The sequence below is a fragment of the Xenia sp. Carnegie-2017 genome, unplaced genomic scaffold, assembly GCF_021976095.1.
Source record: "Xenia sp. Carnegie-2017 unplaced genomic scaffold, XeniaSp_v1 HiC_scaffold_2, whole genome shotgun sequence".
Lineage (NCBI taxonomy): Eukaryota > Metazoa > Cnidaria > Anthozoa > Malacalcyonacea > Xeniidae > Xenia > Xenia sp. Carnegie-2017.
Window position 1 is genome coordinate 8,067,114 of NW_025813482.1, and position 14,496 is coordinate 8,081,609.

Here is a 14,496-nt window from a genome sequence, read left to right on the forward strand (position 1 = left end):
GCAAGAACAACAAGAAGACCAAAAATATTTTTGCACCTCTTGAGTTTAATAATTTTTTCTCTTTCGAACATTTTGAGAGAAATACTGAAAATGTTTAGATTAGGTATATCTTGTGGACCGTCTCCTTTCAAACTTGAAAGATTCCATTCATTAGTAATTCATATTTCGCTCAAAAACATACCGTCACTTGTGACCATTGTTTTGATCATTTAGGCTGGCACATTTGAACAATTGAGCGTAGCTAGCCTGAAGATTACTCCCGCTATGTAAATATTAAACATTACCATTAACTATTCTTTATAAGTAAAACCATGATAATGAGAGTATTTAGTGATTAATGTGCTTGAAAGTCGTGGGAGGTCCGGTAAAATTCCCCAGAATTCTCGCGTCATCACTAAGAAACATCATTACCTTTGGTAAAACTATGATTGCCAAAATCTTTTAGTCAGTACCTCATGCACTTTCAACGATGGTGCAAATCACATGTTTTTAGTACAAGGTCGTATTACTAGAATCAAGACCTTTGAATTTGAATAGGCGAATTCTAATTTGCTAAATACGTTATTCATTTTACTGGAACAGTACAAATTGAGGCAGCAATGGTTTAACTAATAAAAAATCTATTGTACTTTCAGTCAATCATCATGAAAATATTTGCATATCGGTCAAACTAAGAATAAATACGTTGAACAAACGTGTATTATTTCTTTTCTTTAGTCGGAGATCATCAATATTTTGAATTATATGAACATAATATAAACATTCGAAGAGTGCACTACTTGTAAACGTCGCTAGAAACTTTCTGCTGTTAAACATAAATTGAACTAACTGTTCGCCTATTCTGCGGTACATATGTTATATATGCGTTTGAAGTGCAACTATTTGTACTGCTGATATACATGGCAATAAATGATTTATCCTGCAAGTCTATCAAAACTTGTTAAACACAACTTTATTTACAATTATCTACTTTGAAAACTTATTGAAACTAATATTGCATTTTCTCAAGCATAAAACTGTAATCTATCACATTATCACAAAATAATTGTAAAATAACGACATTTTTCACGTTTATTTTTGAAGTTCCTTCGCTTAAAAGAATATAAATAACAAATCTAAAGATCGAAGGAAGGTTAGGTTGTACAAAATTCGTAAGTTATTTCAAAACAGTATTTGAAATCTGTTGCTTTAAGTGAGAAAATGTCAAGCACCATTAAAGAATGTCAAATTCTTAAGAAAATGTCTCTAATTTGTATCTTGTCATGCATTAGTTCATGATATAATAATGAATAAACATAAATAACTTTTGTAAAAAAAAACACACCCACATAAAGAATACGTAAAACAAAAACAAAGAACGAGCATTACAATGTGGATCATGGATGAGTAATAATTCTTCACTTTCGGGCAAAAAAAAAAACGATAAAACAATAAAGAGATATGGAAACTTGCAATGTATGATGGCTAATGTTTTCATCAACAAACGGAGAAGTAGATTTTTTCCTTCAAATTATTGTATTGAGCATTTGGTTTTCAAATCATTGATAAAGCTTATACTTTCCAAAACTAATTGTATTAAATTAGTCCTCGCAGTAAAATTCTGCGGAATTTCAACTAATCTATTCCCTTATAAACAGATGAAAATTCTATATAACTATTTTCTTCGATCATCTTAAAAATAATGTCAATTCATGATGACACCAGTAAATTCCACATGAAAATTTGACTTTCATCGTTATTAACCATTCAAAAGTTAGAAAGGGAGTCATTTTCATGAGCCTTTTCGATATTTCATATCGGCTAATGTTCAAAACATTAGTAATGTAAAAGGTAGACTAGATTAGTTCTGATAGTGTCTACAACAAACAAATTGCCATTTTTAAGCAAGATATGAATTATGTATTACAACAAAAGTATTACAACAAATTTAAAATTTGTTTGTTAAAACTAATATTTTGACCCAGCTAAACATTTGTAACATCTTCGATCAATCGATCTTGTCCTTCTTCATCACGATTTCGCCGTCCATCACGTAGCCATGACTAAAACATTATGATTAATTAATTACCTTGAGTGATTGTAATACAGTTTATAGTTAGATAAAGTAAAAAAATTATGTGTTCCATTGTATACTTGGTAATTTAGCTTTAGATGGAAATGGGCCGTGTAGTCTAGTATATATTTTTTTGTTTTGTTTATAATATCAGCACTTTAAGTAGCTATTTTTGCAATAGTGCTGCATGTTTAACTATAAAACATTTAACTTACAATGCATTCATTTTTTCAGCAATGCTTCGTCGAAACATTGCACAACTTTGCGTACTTAAATGATTCAATTGCAAACAATACAAACATTTTTTCACAGTACAATTCCAAATTTAAAATTTCCACACTTCGTAACTTATAAACGTTTTTTAAAATTAATTTGTTTTTTGTAACTTTGAAGTGGCTCGTTGATTAATTGATGTAAATGATAAAGAAAAGCGAACTGGACTGTGAAAAAATGGCATTATGGTGTATTCTAAAATGGTGAGCCATAGCGAACAAAGAGATAAAGACACAACGCCGCAACTTAAAATGACAATAAAAGCAAAATTACTGGTAAAAATAAAGTATGTGTAGAGTTTCTGTTTAAATGTTTAAGATGAACCTTTAGTAAATAATAAGTATACAACATAAAAACACTCAAAACAGCATAAATAGGAACGGATGTTAAATGTATAGTGGCCAATCAGATATTCAGAACCCTTGATACGAAAGCATTTCATTGATTCTTTAATATTTAATCCACATATCATCCAAGTTGAGGATTAGAAGTTAAAGTAAACAAACCGTAGTGATGACATCGCCACTTTTATTCATGTTACGATATCGCTTTATCGCTTTCTCACTTCCTTGAAAACGTTGGGAGATTTTTCCTAGAAAATAATACATTGTTTACATAAAAAAAATAATTAAATGGCACTTAGCACTGATAATAAAGCCCTTCTGCACTTGATAGAAACTATTTAGCGACAAAGAAAACTAATAATTTTTTTTTATTTCTTTTCGTTTTGTAGAATTTACGTAAAATATATATGGTACCTTTTCCATTGTGTTCAACATGTCTTCCTGTCACTTTAACTTGGAAGAAAGAACCGATACCAAATAGTAATGGCCAAATAGCAAATATAGTCCATGAAAGCCAGCATAATTCAATTTTGTCGTCAACCGTTATTATTTGCCATGCATAATCCACTAAGAGAAATTCTTCAAAGAAGAAATCTGTTGCCAATGAAATTAATGCAGCACCCATTATTGACGTTGATAAAACAACAAGGAATTTTTGAAACTTCAAAATCAGCAAAGCAGAGAACAAACCAGGCAAAACCAATATGGTTATCACTATCCACTTGGATGGGATTACGACCAGAGGTGATATAGCAAGGATAAAAAGAGCGGAGTAAAAGCCCCCAGGATGAATCCAAGTATAAACAATCCACATATTGAGACCAGAGTTGCTAGCACTGCAAAGACAACACCGACAAAAAGCGAAACACCAAGGAGGCTTGGGAACAACAAACCAGAGTAGAACTTACAAACAGCATACGTTGCAAATGCACTGACTGCTAATGATTCAGTGAATAGTGATATACGTAAGAAACGATAACCTATTTTTTGAAAGAAAAAGTTAAATATAGTCTCTGAAACATTTCTTTTATGTACAATGCTCATCATGTCGCATGTTATTACAAATACAAGAAAATTACATTACAAAAACCATAGTGTTTCATTAATCCTTCTTTTATCATTGAAAATGATCTGCAAAATTTGGAAATTGGAAAGTGTTAAAAAATCAATGCCAACCTTAAAATTTTACAGTAATTTTCAATCACAAATTAAAAAATGCCAAAGTTCATTGAGATAAACACTAGGCATTGTTTCTTTACTATTGAAAAAATGACATTCTTTTTTAATCCTTAGATTGTACAGTAGCTACAATAATTAACATTTAAAGAAGTGTCGGAGAGTAACGGATTTCCACTCGGATTTCAATATGATGAAGAATTATATCATTTATATGGAAATTAATGGAAAATGTTACCTGTAAATCCTAAGAAAAAGCCAGCTACAAGACAAACAGCTGCAATAGTAATAATGGCAATATACTCTCCGTCTAGTTCTTTTTCGATAATAAACACATTTATATCACAACTTTTACTGCTGGAATTGGTTATCGTTGGTTTAACATTCTCAGAAAATTCAATTTCCATCGCCATGTTCGTAAACAAAGACAAGAGGAAAACGCTCTAAAATAATGCGTATGATTTGAAGAAAGTCTCTCGTCAGTAATTGCTTTCAGTAACAACGTATTTAGCTACTCAATACGAGAAGAGTTAATACTTATTGCAAATTAATAATAAAAAGTATTCAGTCAACCGGACACTCAGCTAATCTTCTTCTTAAAAGTTAGAAAAAACAGCTACGGCGTTCTTAAGTCAAAATACCTGGGATACGAATATGCACAAAGTAATCAAGATTTAAATTTTGTTTGAATTAAGAAAAGAAAATATGTACTACGTGGTATAGCAAAAACTTAATTCTGCATGTAAGTGCATGATATGTCTAATATACGGAGAGCTTTAACGAAACTTTCAAAAAGTTTCGACTTAAACAAGACGAAGCATCAATTGAATGGAATAGATACAAATTATAATTTCCCAATTATTCATTTGAAATGGTTTATACAGAGAAGAACAAATCCAAAAAGTTTTCAAAAAGCTTAGATTAGAAAATTCATGTACTTAAAAGTAGCTTTACACTGTTTGGCTGCGTTTGAAAGTCACGAAGTTGATTTTGCCAAACAAGCATTGCATGTCAAGAGTAGAAATGTGGACAGGCTTTTCTTTTTCTGCAAGCTTTTGCGTTGTTTTCATGACACGTCATTTATTTTCAACCAGATAATTACGCTCTCAAACATTTTGATGGTGGTTTGAAAAACGTTATTGAATATTTGAACGCTTAACTACGAGGTTAAAAGTCATCGATCCGCAAGCAAGCATATGTTGCTAAGGAAAAAACATACAAAATAATGAAATGAATATAAGTTTGCAAGAAGTATTCGCACATTGCTGGAGTATAACTAGTATTGTTACCCTCAAGATTATCTGCTCGGTGAAGACATCAAAACGTTCATTTAACTTACGTCTAAAATTACCAGTCTGTTTCCATTGAATAATTCTAGTGGCATAGTTTTGATAAGATGGCAATCAGCTGTTGCATCAGGCCGTACAAATAAGCCCAAATATTAAGAGTTTTGAGTAGAACATGAGCAAAAATCGCAGATTCAATATTTGATGAATTAATTTCTTCGTAATCCGAGACTGAATCGAAACAACAGCTGAAGTGAAAGGCTAACGGCATTACTTATGCACATTGTAATATTAGCTTTGTTCAATAGCCGATAACAATATTTTTTTGATTTGAAACAGAACATTTTTTCTATAAAGCCTGTTTTTTCGAAATATTTAAGCTGATTAATCATGCAGACAGCAGGAAATGAATGAATAGTTTTATGTAACAAAAAGATTGAAGTTTTTGAGACAACACATGCTTGGAAAGATAAAATACGTGTTTTCAATGTCTGTAATTCGAAGATCTCAGTCTCAAATACATGCCTATAATACAAAAGTATTTATTTTATTGCGAACTGTTTCAATGAGCCACGAATTTATGCTGACATACCTTGTGCATCGTTTCACAATTGTAAGTAAGTAATATTATCTTTGTAGAAGCTTCTGTTTATCAGATATCACGTTGTTTGTTCGTCTGTTGCATAATAAATAGAGGATCAACCACAAGCGAAGTAGAGCCCAGACTCAAATATTTCTTTCATTTGGCATGTGGCAGATTGCCTTTCAATCATCAAACGTTTTACAACTAACTTAAATTTCTGTTTGAAAAGCTGCCAATACGTTTTTTTTCGAAAGAAACTTGCATTGAGATGTGCACATAACTGTTGATAGCAAATGTCATCAAATTATTTCTTTTCAATGCTGGCGAATGAAATTATAAACAAATTAAAAAATTTTAATTATGTATGTTTTATCGATATTCTTATTACTTTCAAAATACATTTTTTAGGAATACGTTTATTAGAGAAGAAGTTTCACTTCAGTGCATTGTTCCACAATCAGATCAGCGCATGTTATTCATAAATAAATCGAGCAGCTTGAGCCTTGAGTGAATAGATATTTTGAACAGTGAAATCGGAAAAGGATCTCCATTCATTAGAGTACAATGTACAATGTTATAACACAAACATACTTTGTTGTATATTTGAACTTTATTTGAACTCATCAAGTTATTTCACCTAGTTTGCCTCGGTTAATCAGTGAAGACGACTGTTATCTACGGGCCACAAAACCTCAACTTGTCTTGGCCAAGACAACAATCATATTATCAATAAAAATTCAGTTTTTAAAATTCATTTTAGAAACAGGTAGCCAGCTTCTTTAATAAGATTTTTGAATTAGTAAACCAATAAATTGAATAAAGTCATTTATGACATTAGCGATAGATTTTCCAAGCGGGAAACGTCATCGTATAATGAACATTAAAGCCGAGCTTATTGCAATAATATGAATTGGCAATAGTATTTTACTGACGTTTCGTTGCAACGCGCTACATCTTCAGAATGATAATACAATGTTACAAAGTGGGGAATATAAATGACATTATTTATAAATAAAAGTATTTATGAATAAAATCATGTACAACAGTACAATTGAATGACAATAATTTGAAGAAGCATGTGGGTCTTGTCGCAAGGCAAAAATATTGTTTAGCTTTAGGCCTTTAAGTGTAATAATTGTTGTCCTTTGGTTTTAGCAACTTCTCTAAGTATTTAAAAATTGCTTGAGGAGAGGTAAGCCAACTAGAAATCTTTTGCGTTTGGGAAAGGACCTATTCCTTCGGTGTGATAAAATTCTGTTCTAGCAAAATCTGGTATTTTTCTGGGACATTTGCTGACTCGCTAATGTTCTGAAACGGTGGTTTAAAATATTTATAAAAGCTTGTCTAAAAGACATAGTAAAAGTTAAAGAGCATGCCTTGATGCCGTGATTCACGTGCCGGTGAATGACGTTGTCGTATAATCACCATAGCAACATTCGTCGACAAGACAACTACAAACAAAATCATCAATGGCGAAAACACAAGTCATGTATGGGAGACGTGAGGGACAAATAAAAGGTTTTTGGATCAATTACTTTTTCAGACTTTGTATTTATTTATTTTAGACGTCATATATAGGCCATGTTTAGTCATATTGAGCTATTTTACTGAACATATAACTTTTTTTTTGTTATAGGAAACATGAATGATAATCCAGTGTCAATTATTCCTTCAGGACTTGATGCCAGAGATGTAATTTTAAATATTTTTACACAAATAAAAAATTCAAATGGGAGGAGTAGTAGCCAAGAAGAGAATAATAGAGTGATTAGTGCAAATGGCTTTGTCATTCTTTTAAAAGGTAACAGTATTACAACCAAGAGACTGGAAAAGAATCCAAGATGTACTATTGAAGACAAACCATGAAGCACAAAGACAAGAAGCTATTAAAGCAGAGAGAGAAGAATTACACAATATATCTAAAAATATGGTCAAAAATTGGGAGAATACCATTGAGGTACTACCACTGGGCACTAGCGATGAATGAGTTAGATTGTTTTGCTTCTCGGCTTATTTTAGACTCTTTGTTGCTTCATGTTAATGATGATTAAATTGTATGACAATCATTTGCTCTAGCTTCATTAATGTCATCATGTCTCATCAAAAAATGTATTTAGAAGAAAATGGTTTATGTGTCCATGTGATTTTTATTCAAACAGCATTCTTTATTTAGGGGCAACGACTAAAGAAACTTGAATCAAAGAAAATCAGGGAAGCAAAAGAAGAGGTTAGACATCATGCTACATTGCAATGTCTGAAAGATTTCATTAAATGTTTATCATCAAATAATGTGAATGAATAGATGATTGAAAAATATACCAATTTAGCATTTTTATTTTCAAATTATCTTGCTGACTTGAATCTCATTGCATTTTTCATGTTTGTGTTTTTGTTAAAAGCGTTCCTTGTTTTGTTCATAGTTAATGCTTGTCCTCATATACATTGTCATCCAGTTCATTTGAGTCATTTGAACAAAGTTGTCTTGATAGAGCTCTGTTTTATCAACTTGTGTTCAAGAGATGATTCTGATGTCTGAAACAACCTGTTTTAAAAAGTGAAGTTAAAATAGTGATTTGTACAATACTGTTTAGGAGGAGAAGAAATTGATAGACATTGAGGAAGCAAAATATCAAGCTCAAAAAAGAAAAGAAGCAATTGAGAGAGCAAAAACACTGCAGTATTACAAAACAGACAGAGTCAAAGGCTTTCATGTATGTTTCTGTGTTGATAATTTTTTTACTTTGACATTTACTGTTCATGTAACCACTAAGTATTAACCAACCATTCTTGTTTTATGCCTTCATTTGTCTGCTGCATTTTAAAAAATTTGCATGCAAACTCAAAGTTTGTACTGGATAGCTTACAAATAAAAGACTTACCTTACAGCTATTGGATCTGGATGCAGGCCATATATTAATTCGAAAAACTTCAAAATTGAATTCTTTAGCAACAAATAAATATATGCTTTTACCGAATATTGTAGACTTGCCTAACGTCGACGCTAGAAAACAAGACATTGTATTAAAGTAGTTTCTAAACTGTATATACGTAGAGTGCGTTGATGTTGACTGAAGTACTGAGAGAACGAGATGCGCAAGTAAAGATGAAGAACAAGCAAAAAAACTCTGCAAAGAATAGAGAAAATCACTTTTTTGATATTGAACAAAAGGTATGAATTACCTCTTTGCGTCTATTAGTACTAATGGAAGACCTAAAATGCTTTTAATATACTACGTAGGTTTCTGTTTTTCTTCCATTGGATGTTTTTTATTCACTTTTCTCATTCTGGTCTGCGATTAAAATGTTTGAGTCGTCGTATGGTATGATTCGCGCTATGTGCTAGATAAAGTCCTTTCTTACTTTCTTACTTTCTTTCCAAATTTGAAATCGAATCAGCCATTAACATCTTCTTTTATCTTCTGTGCCCCATAAGTTAGTACTATTGTCATTCTTCACATTTCTCTGCCTCATACCCAGTACTAACTACGACTTTCATCTTCACATATCTTATGCAACTCTCTGCGTCATATACTAGTATTATTGTCATCTTTACCTGGTTTAGTTGTCTTCCCCAATAGTACCAAATACAGATTCTATGAAAACAGAAAATACTTCTTCATTGTGTTGATAAAAATTTTCATAAAGCAAAACGAACAAGGCATACTAGAGGAGCAAGAAAAAGCGTTGAAAAGACATATTAAATGTCAGGAAGTGCGCAATTTCCAACAATTGCAGTGAGTTTGATTCTGATGTCGTAAATGTTAAATTCGCATTTGGTGTCATTTTGAGGATGACTTTTTCATTATTTTTTAGGATCAATGAAAAAGAAAAGATAAAAGCTTACGAAAAGGAGATGGACATAGCTGAAGGTCAAAGTATTAAAGAACAAGCGGTTAGTGACGCATATGTATTCTATTTGAGCATTCAAGAGAGTCACCTTATGTACTAGATACACCTTTATCCTCTTTCGTGACATGTCTACGAAGGTCACCTTATGTACTTGGTTCACCTTTATCCCCTTTCGTGACATGTCCACGAGGGTCACCGTATGTACTAGATACACCTTTATCCTTTCGTGACATGTCTACGAGGGTCACCGTATGTACTTGGTTCACCTTTATCCCCTTTCGTGACATGTCCACGAGGGTCACCTTATGTACTAGATACACCTTTATCCCTTTCGTGACATGTCCACGAGGGTCACCGTATGTACTAGATACACCTTTATCCCCTTTCGTGACATGTCCACGAGGGTCACCGTATGTACTAGATACACCTTTATCCCTTTCGTGACATGTCCACGAGGGTCACCGTATGTACTAGATACACCTTTATCCTCTTTCGTGACATGTCTACGAAGGATATCTTATGTACTTGATACACCTTTATTCCTTTTCGTGTTATGAAGATCTTTGTGAAGCGATACATCTTTATCACCTTTTAACTTTGCCTTGTAGGATTATAATTTTTTGTTGAGTTGCTATATATTGTCACAATTACTGCTAATTTCTTGTGTTATAAAGAAGTCTACTACATGTCGTCAATGTGTCAGTTGTACTATAAAAAATTGTACTTCACTTGTTAAGAATTTTAGATGTAAGTGAAATTGTCCTTGCATGTATTTTCTTTGCTTTAGGCTGTGTACCGAGCAACGAAACAATCAACTGAAGAGCAACGCCGTGAGGTAACTGCAGTAGAATTAGCGAATCTTAGATGAGTCAAAATAAATTACAACAGCTCATTATTTGATGACTATATTTCCATTCAAAACACCTTTGGTTGGCTAAATTTCAAATTGAGCAGCTATAATTCATTTTGACTGCGTAGAATTCACCATTTGGGGATTGAATTTGAACATGCGTGTAAGCAACCGTATTAAAAATACTGCTAGACCCATAAAGATTGCTTGTAAGCGAAATGCAGGAAATTGATAAACTTTACAATTTTCTAGCAAAAAAAGTCTTTAATGAACAGCCATAAAAAAGCGATAAAAGAAAGAGTGGTAAGTTGAAATTTTACGTAGCTCTTACTTATGTATATTTATAGATATGTATAGAGAGAGAGAGAGTGGTAACGAAAAAAATATTTCATGCTGACAAGCCCGTGTCGTTATTGCTTATCTTCTTAAAATTTAAACACTTAAGTATTCATGTATTATTAAAACCCCCTGAAGAGTGAGAAATGACGATACAGGCTTGTCGGGATGAAAATGCAGTTTTGGTGATATTTTTTCTCGCTACCTTCACATTTACGTTTTCCTTACATGCATCGTGCATTGTTATTGCGAAGAATCTAAACTCTAAAACTTCCTCCATGTATTTGCATATATATTGTATAATATAATTGTGAACATAATTCTACTCTCTTCTTAACTATCCATAGCTGTAGTGTACATTCAGAAAAAGTAACATGTTTCAAATTATTTCATAGATGCTTCTTGAAAAGGAAAGGAAAAAAGAGGAACTAGAAAATGAGGAAATTCGTCTGTTTGCCAACGCCAAAAAGGTGACTTTTAAAGACAGTGATGTTGGATGTTAACGTAGAAAACGTGCCTTAATTGAAGAAAACATATTGTTTGATGATACGAATTATACACTTAAATTCTTTAAATGTTATTTAGAAAATGTCGAAAATGAGGAAAGATAGAGAAATTGAATTATTTAAGTAAGTAAAATGATTTAAATGGGTTAGAAATTCATGTTAGAAATGAATGTTAACAGAGACAGATTTGGCACAAATAAAACATTGTTATATCAAGTCAAGGTTTTTGGAGGTATTGAGGTCAACCTCTACGTTTGCAGGACCATGCAAGAGCAAACGGAGAAAATACGTGAAAAGGTAGCGATGCAGATGAAGCAAAAAGTCAATGACGAAGATGATCGTCTTGCAAAAGCAGTTGCTGAACGAGAAGCAAAAATAGCGAAGGAAGAAGAAGCAAAACTGGAGAAAGAATTATTGAGCAGAAAAGCAATTCATCAACACAGAATAGACACAGTAAGTATGCATTGTAAAGAACATTGTGTAAATCACTATGAGACTTTACTTTCAAAAAAAATTCCTTTGACTGCTAAGATTAGAGGCAAATATGCAAATACACTGCATTCAAAAAGTCGCCACGAGAACAATTTATTACGTTCTGCAATATCAAAAGATTGATAGCAGCGATTTAACAATGACTACTAATCAGCTTGTTAGCTTTTGCCAAGTATAGCGTAGCGAGCAAAAAAGGTTTGGTACGGCAATGTAAATTTCAGATCATTATCATTATTCATTTCTTTAGAAAGAGTAAATTTGCGGGCTGCTTGTTTATGCCATTGCTTTAGGAAAAAAATATAGTCATCTTAATTGTTTGTTCAAAATTACAGGAGGTATATTCAAATTCCTAGATAAAAGATCGTGATAGGAAACTGCAAGAGGAAGTAGAAAACGATAAATATCTCCTCAAACTTCGTATGCAATCTGACATTAAGGTAAAAAATGGATAAACTTTTTCTAACATAAATCTTGCAATTATTTTCAAATGTTTTCCAATATATAAATAATGAAAATCATCTTAAACTCTTGCATGTTCAACGTATGATTAAGATTTTTTATTGTTTCTTATATTATGAGAGATCTTATTCAATTTGAGTAAAATGCTTACATTACGTCAGAGAAGAGCATTTGTTGGTTTGTTTTTAATTGTTTTGTCATCTCAGCATAAAACCCTTTTAAGATTCTATCCATGTTTTCGTTTTGGTTCTAAGTGTTCGTTAATAACGACTGCGAACAAGGTTGAGCCTGTCGAAAAATATACAGTTTCGTCACCGAATGTGACAATTTTTTTTCATTTTTATCAACTGAAATCACTATGAGTACAGGCTTTTATTGACTGGGGTGAATGTGAAATGAATTATCATTTTTAAACCAATGTAACTATAATTGTTTTAGTATAAATTTTCAGGTGTTTACATCTTCTATCAGTGCAACTATAGCATTTCAATTTTAAAATTGTTTATTGAATCTGTAGTTCAACAGTCATCGTAAATAGTCCTATCTATTTTTTATTGAATTTTGTCAGTATCAAAAAGAGGAAGAAAACAAGCTAGCCTTGAAACGAGACTATTCAAAGAAACTTAAGGATTACCACAAAGAACAAGCAGTAAGAGTAGTATAAAATTTTGAGTAAAAAATAGTGTCGACCAGTTTGCAACTATTTTTCAAAACCAAAAAACTTTTTGTGCAAGCAATGCTTCGTGACTGAAGTAGTAACATCGGTGAAGTAAAAAGCAAGCTGTACATTGCGCTATTTTTCAGTAAAATGCAACGAATTTATGCTTTACCTCACTACCTGTTTAACGAACTTTGCAGTGAGGTGTTCGGTCATTTCCTTTCTGCAATACAGTTGTATCTAGTGACAATGAAAATAGCTGCACACGTAAATGTTTTTATATAATTTATTAAATTTAAAATCGTGCTCTTTGATTTTTTTTTACAAATTACAGAGGGAAAAAATCCAACGTAAGAAGGCAAAAGAAACTGAAAATCTGAACTTTGATATCGAAAATGCAAAACTGATACGAGAAGAGGAAACTAAATTCCAGGAATATGCGAGTAAAGTGCTGACTGAGCAGAAAATCAAAGATCCCTTAGGCAATCATTTTCCACTAATAAAAGTAGCGAATGACGGTCCGGGTGGGGGACGTGGTCCTAGGTTTGATGGAAAAAGTGGTATTCGTCCTAGCTATATTGTTTGTGATAGTTCTGGTGTACAGTTACCAAACTATTCTCACGATGTTACTATACGTTGCAAAATACAGGGTGAGCCTGGTCAATCTTTTAAACGCCTTGGTTTTAACTGGTAAAAACATTGCTTTAGTAATTTGGATATTTCTATGAAGTGTAAAATTGAATGTACTAACGGAGTTTTTTTACAGATTAATAAGATGATGAATTCTGCTGTCCGCATTCCTGCTCATATCTTTCAAATTACTCATTATGTTCAATGTTTTTCTTCTCTATTTCTTTTCAAATTAATATTTTCTTCCTTCTTTTTGCAGGAATTCATCTTCTAGAGTCGTATCCACCTCTTAATTGTTTTAAAAACTTTCAGATGTAGCTGCCTTTTCTCTCCTTCCATTTTCTATAATTTTTTCCGCTTGTTTTCCCTCCGTTGATCTTATTGTTTCTATCGTTATCCAACCTACATTTCAAAAGCCTTTATTCTTTAAATCAGGATAATTTATTTGTCCAGATTTTTCATCCATATAAACTCCACATCTTTGTCTTCACTCTCTGATTCATATCCCTCTTAACTATCTTTGCCTTTACTACTCTTAATGGATTTTCTGTTTTACATCTTGCATCATGACTTAATATTATTCGTGCTTCCACGGAGTAAAAATATTACTCAAATTCTCTGAAACTAACCCCTTATTGAAAATTCAGTAACTTGCTAGCAAAAATCTTAATCAAAGATTAAGATACTACTTGTGTTGACTTAATGTTTGTTTGCATTTTTATGTAAAAACGTTCCCATATCATACCTGTTTGCTTTCAATATGTATGGTTCATTATGTTGATGATATGCAGGACGAAGCTAGAACATTAATTTGGGGGGGGAGGGGGGTGCGGGGAGTTTACTCATAAAGAGTTGTGCCCGACTGATTTCTTTAGAAAACCAATTCACTTTCACTTGGGCACAAGTGAAAGCGAATTGAATAGCAACTGAATATATGAATTAATACCACCACCCACCCAAGTTCTACCTACTAATGTTAAAGTAAAAATATCGAACTTTAT

At 32.3% G+C, this 14,496-nt stretch overlaps 2 protein-coding genes across 2 annotated transcripts; one reads left to right on the plus strand and one right to left on the minus strand.

Annotated features, from left to right (window-relative positions):
* Window positions 1-1,364: 1,364 nt before the first annotated feature.
* LOC124440283 (transmembrane protein 198-like) lies at window positions 1,365-5,940 on the minus strand. The gene is given in 6 exon segments (XM_046990639.1): window positions 1,365-2,042; window positions 2,833-2,918; window positions 3,085-3,454; window positions 3,457-3,650; window positions 4,085-4,289; window positions 5,725-5,940. Coding segments are annotated over 6 exon segments (942 nt in total). The 5' UTR covers window positions 5,734-5,940; the 3' UTR covers window positions 1,365-1,964.
* Window positions 5,941-7,111: 1,171 nt separating this feature from the next.
* LOC124440282 (coiled-coil domain-containing protein 173-like) lies at window positions 7,112-13,662 on the plus strand. Its single transcript, XM_046990638.1, has 16 exons — window positions 7,112-7,233; window positions 7,352-7,407; window positions 7,517-7,672; window positions 7,889-7,942; window positions 8,307-8,426; window positions 8,768-8,884; window positions 9,361-9,449; window positions 9,529-9,607; window positions 10,352-10,399; window positions 10,667-10,717; window positions 11,146-11,220; window positions 11,336-11,379; window positions 11,517-11,709; window positions 12,102-12,185; window positions 12,776-12,856; window positions 13,200-13,662. Exons 1-16 carry the CDS (start codon window positions 7,185-7,187, stop codon window positions 13,557-13,559), a joined length of 1,656 nt encoding a protein of 551 aa, XP_046846594.1. The 5' UTR covers window positions 7,112-7,184; the 3' UTR covers window positions 13,560-13,662.
* Window positions 13,663-14,496: the final 834 nt, after the last annotated feature.

Coding starts and splice junctions, on each gene's coding strand:
- LOC124440282 (XM_046990638.1), top strand. CDS start 7,185: ATGGCGAAAACACAAGTCATGTATGGGAGACGTGAGGGACAAATAAAA. Junction 7,943..8,306: donor TCAGGGAAGCAAAAGAAGAG/GTTAGACATCAT, acceptor AATACTGTTTAG/GAGGAGAAGAAATTGATAGA. Junction 11,380..11,516: donor AGAGAAATTGAATTATTTAA/GTAAGTAAAATG, acceptor CTACGTTTGCAG/GACCATGCAAGAGCAAACGG.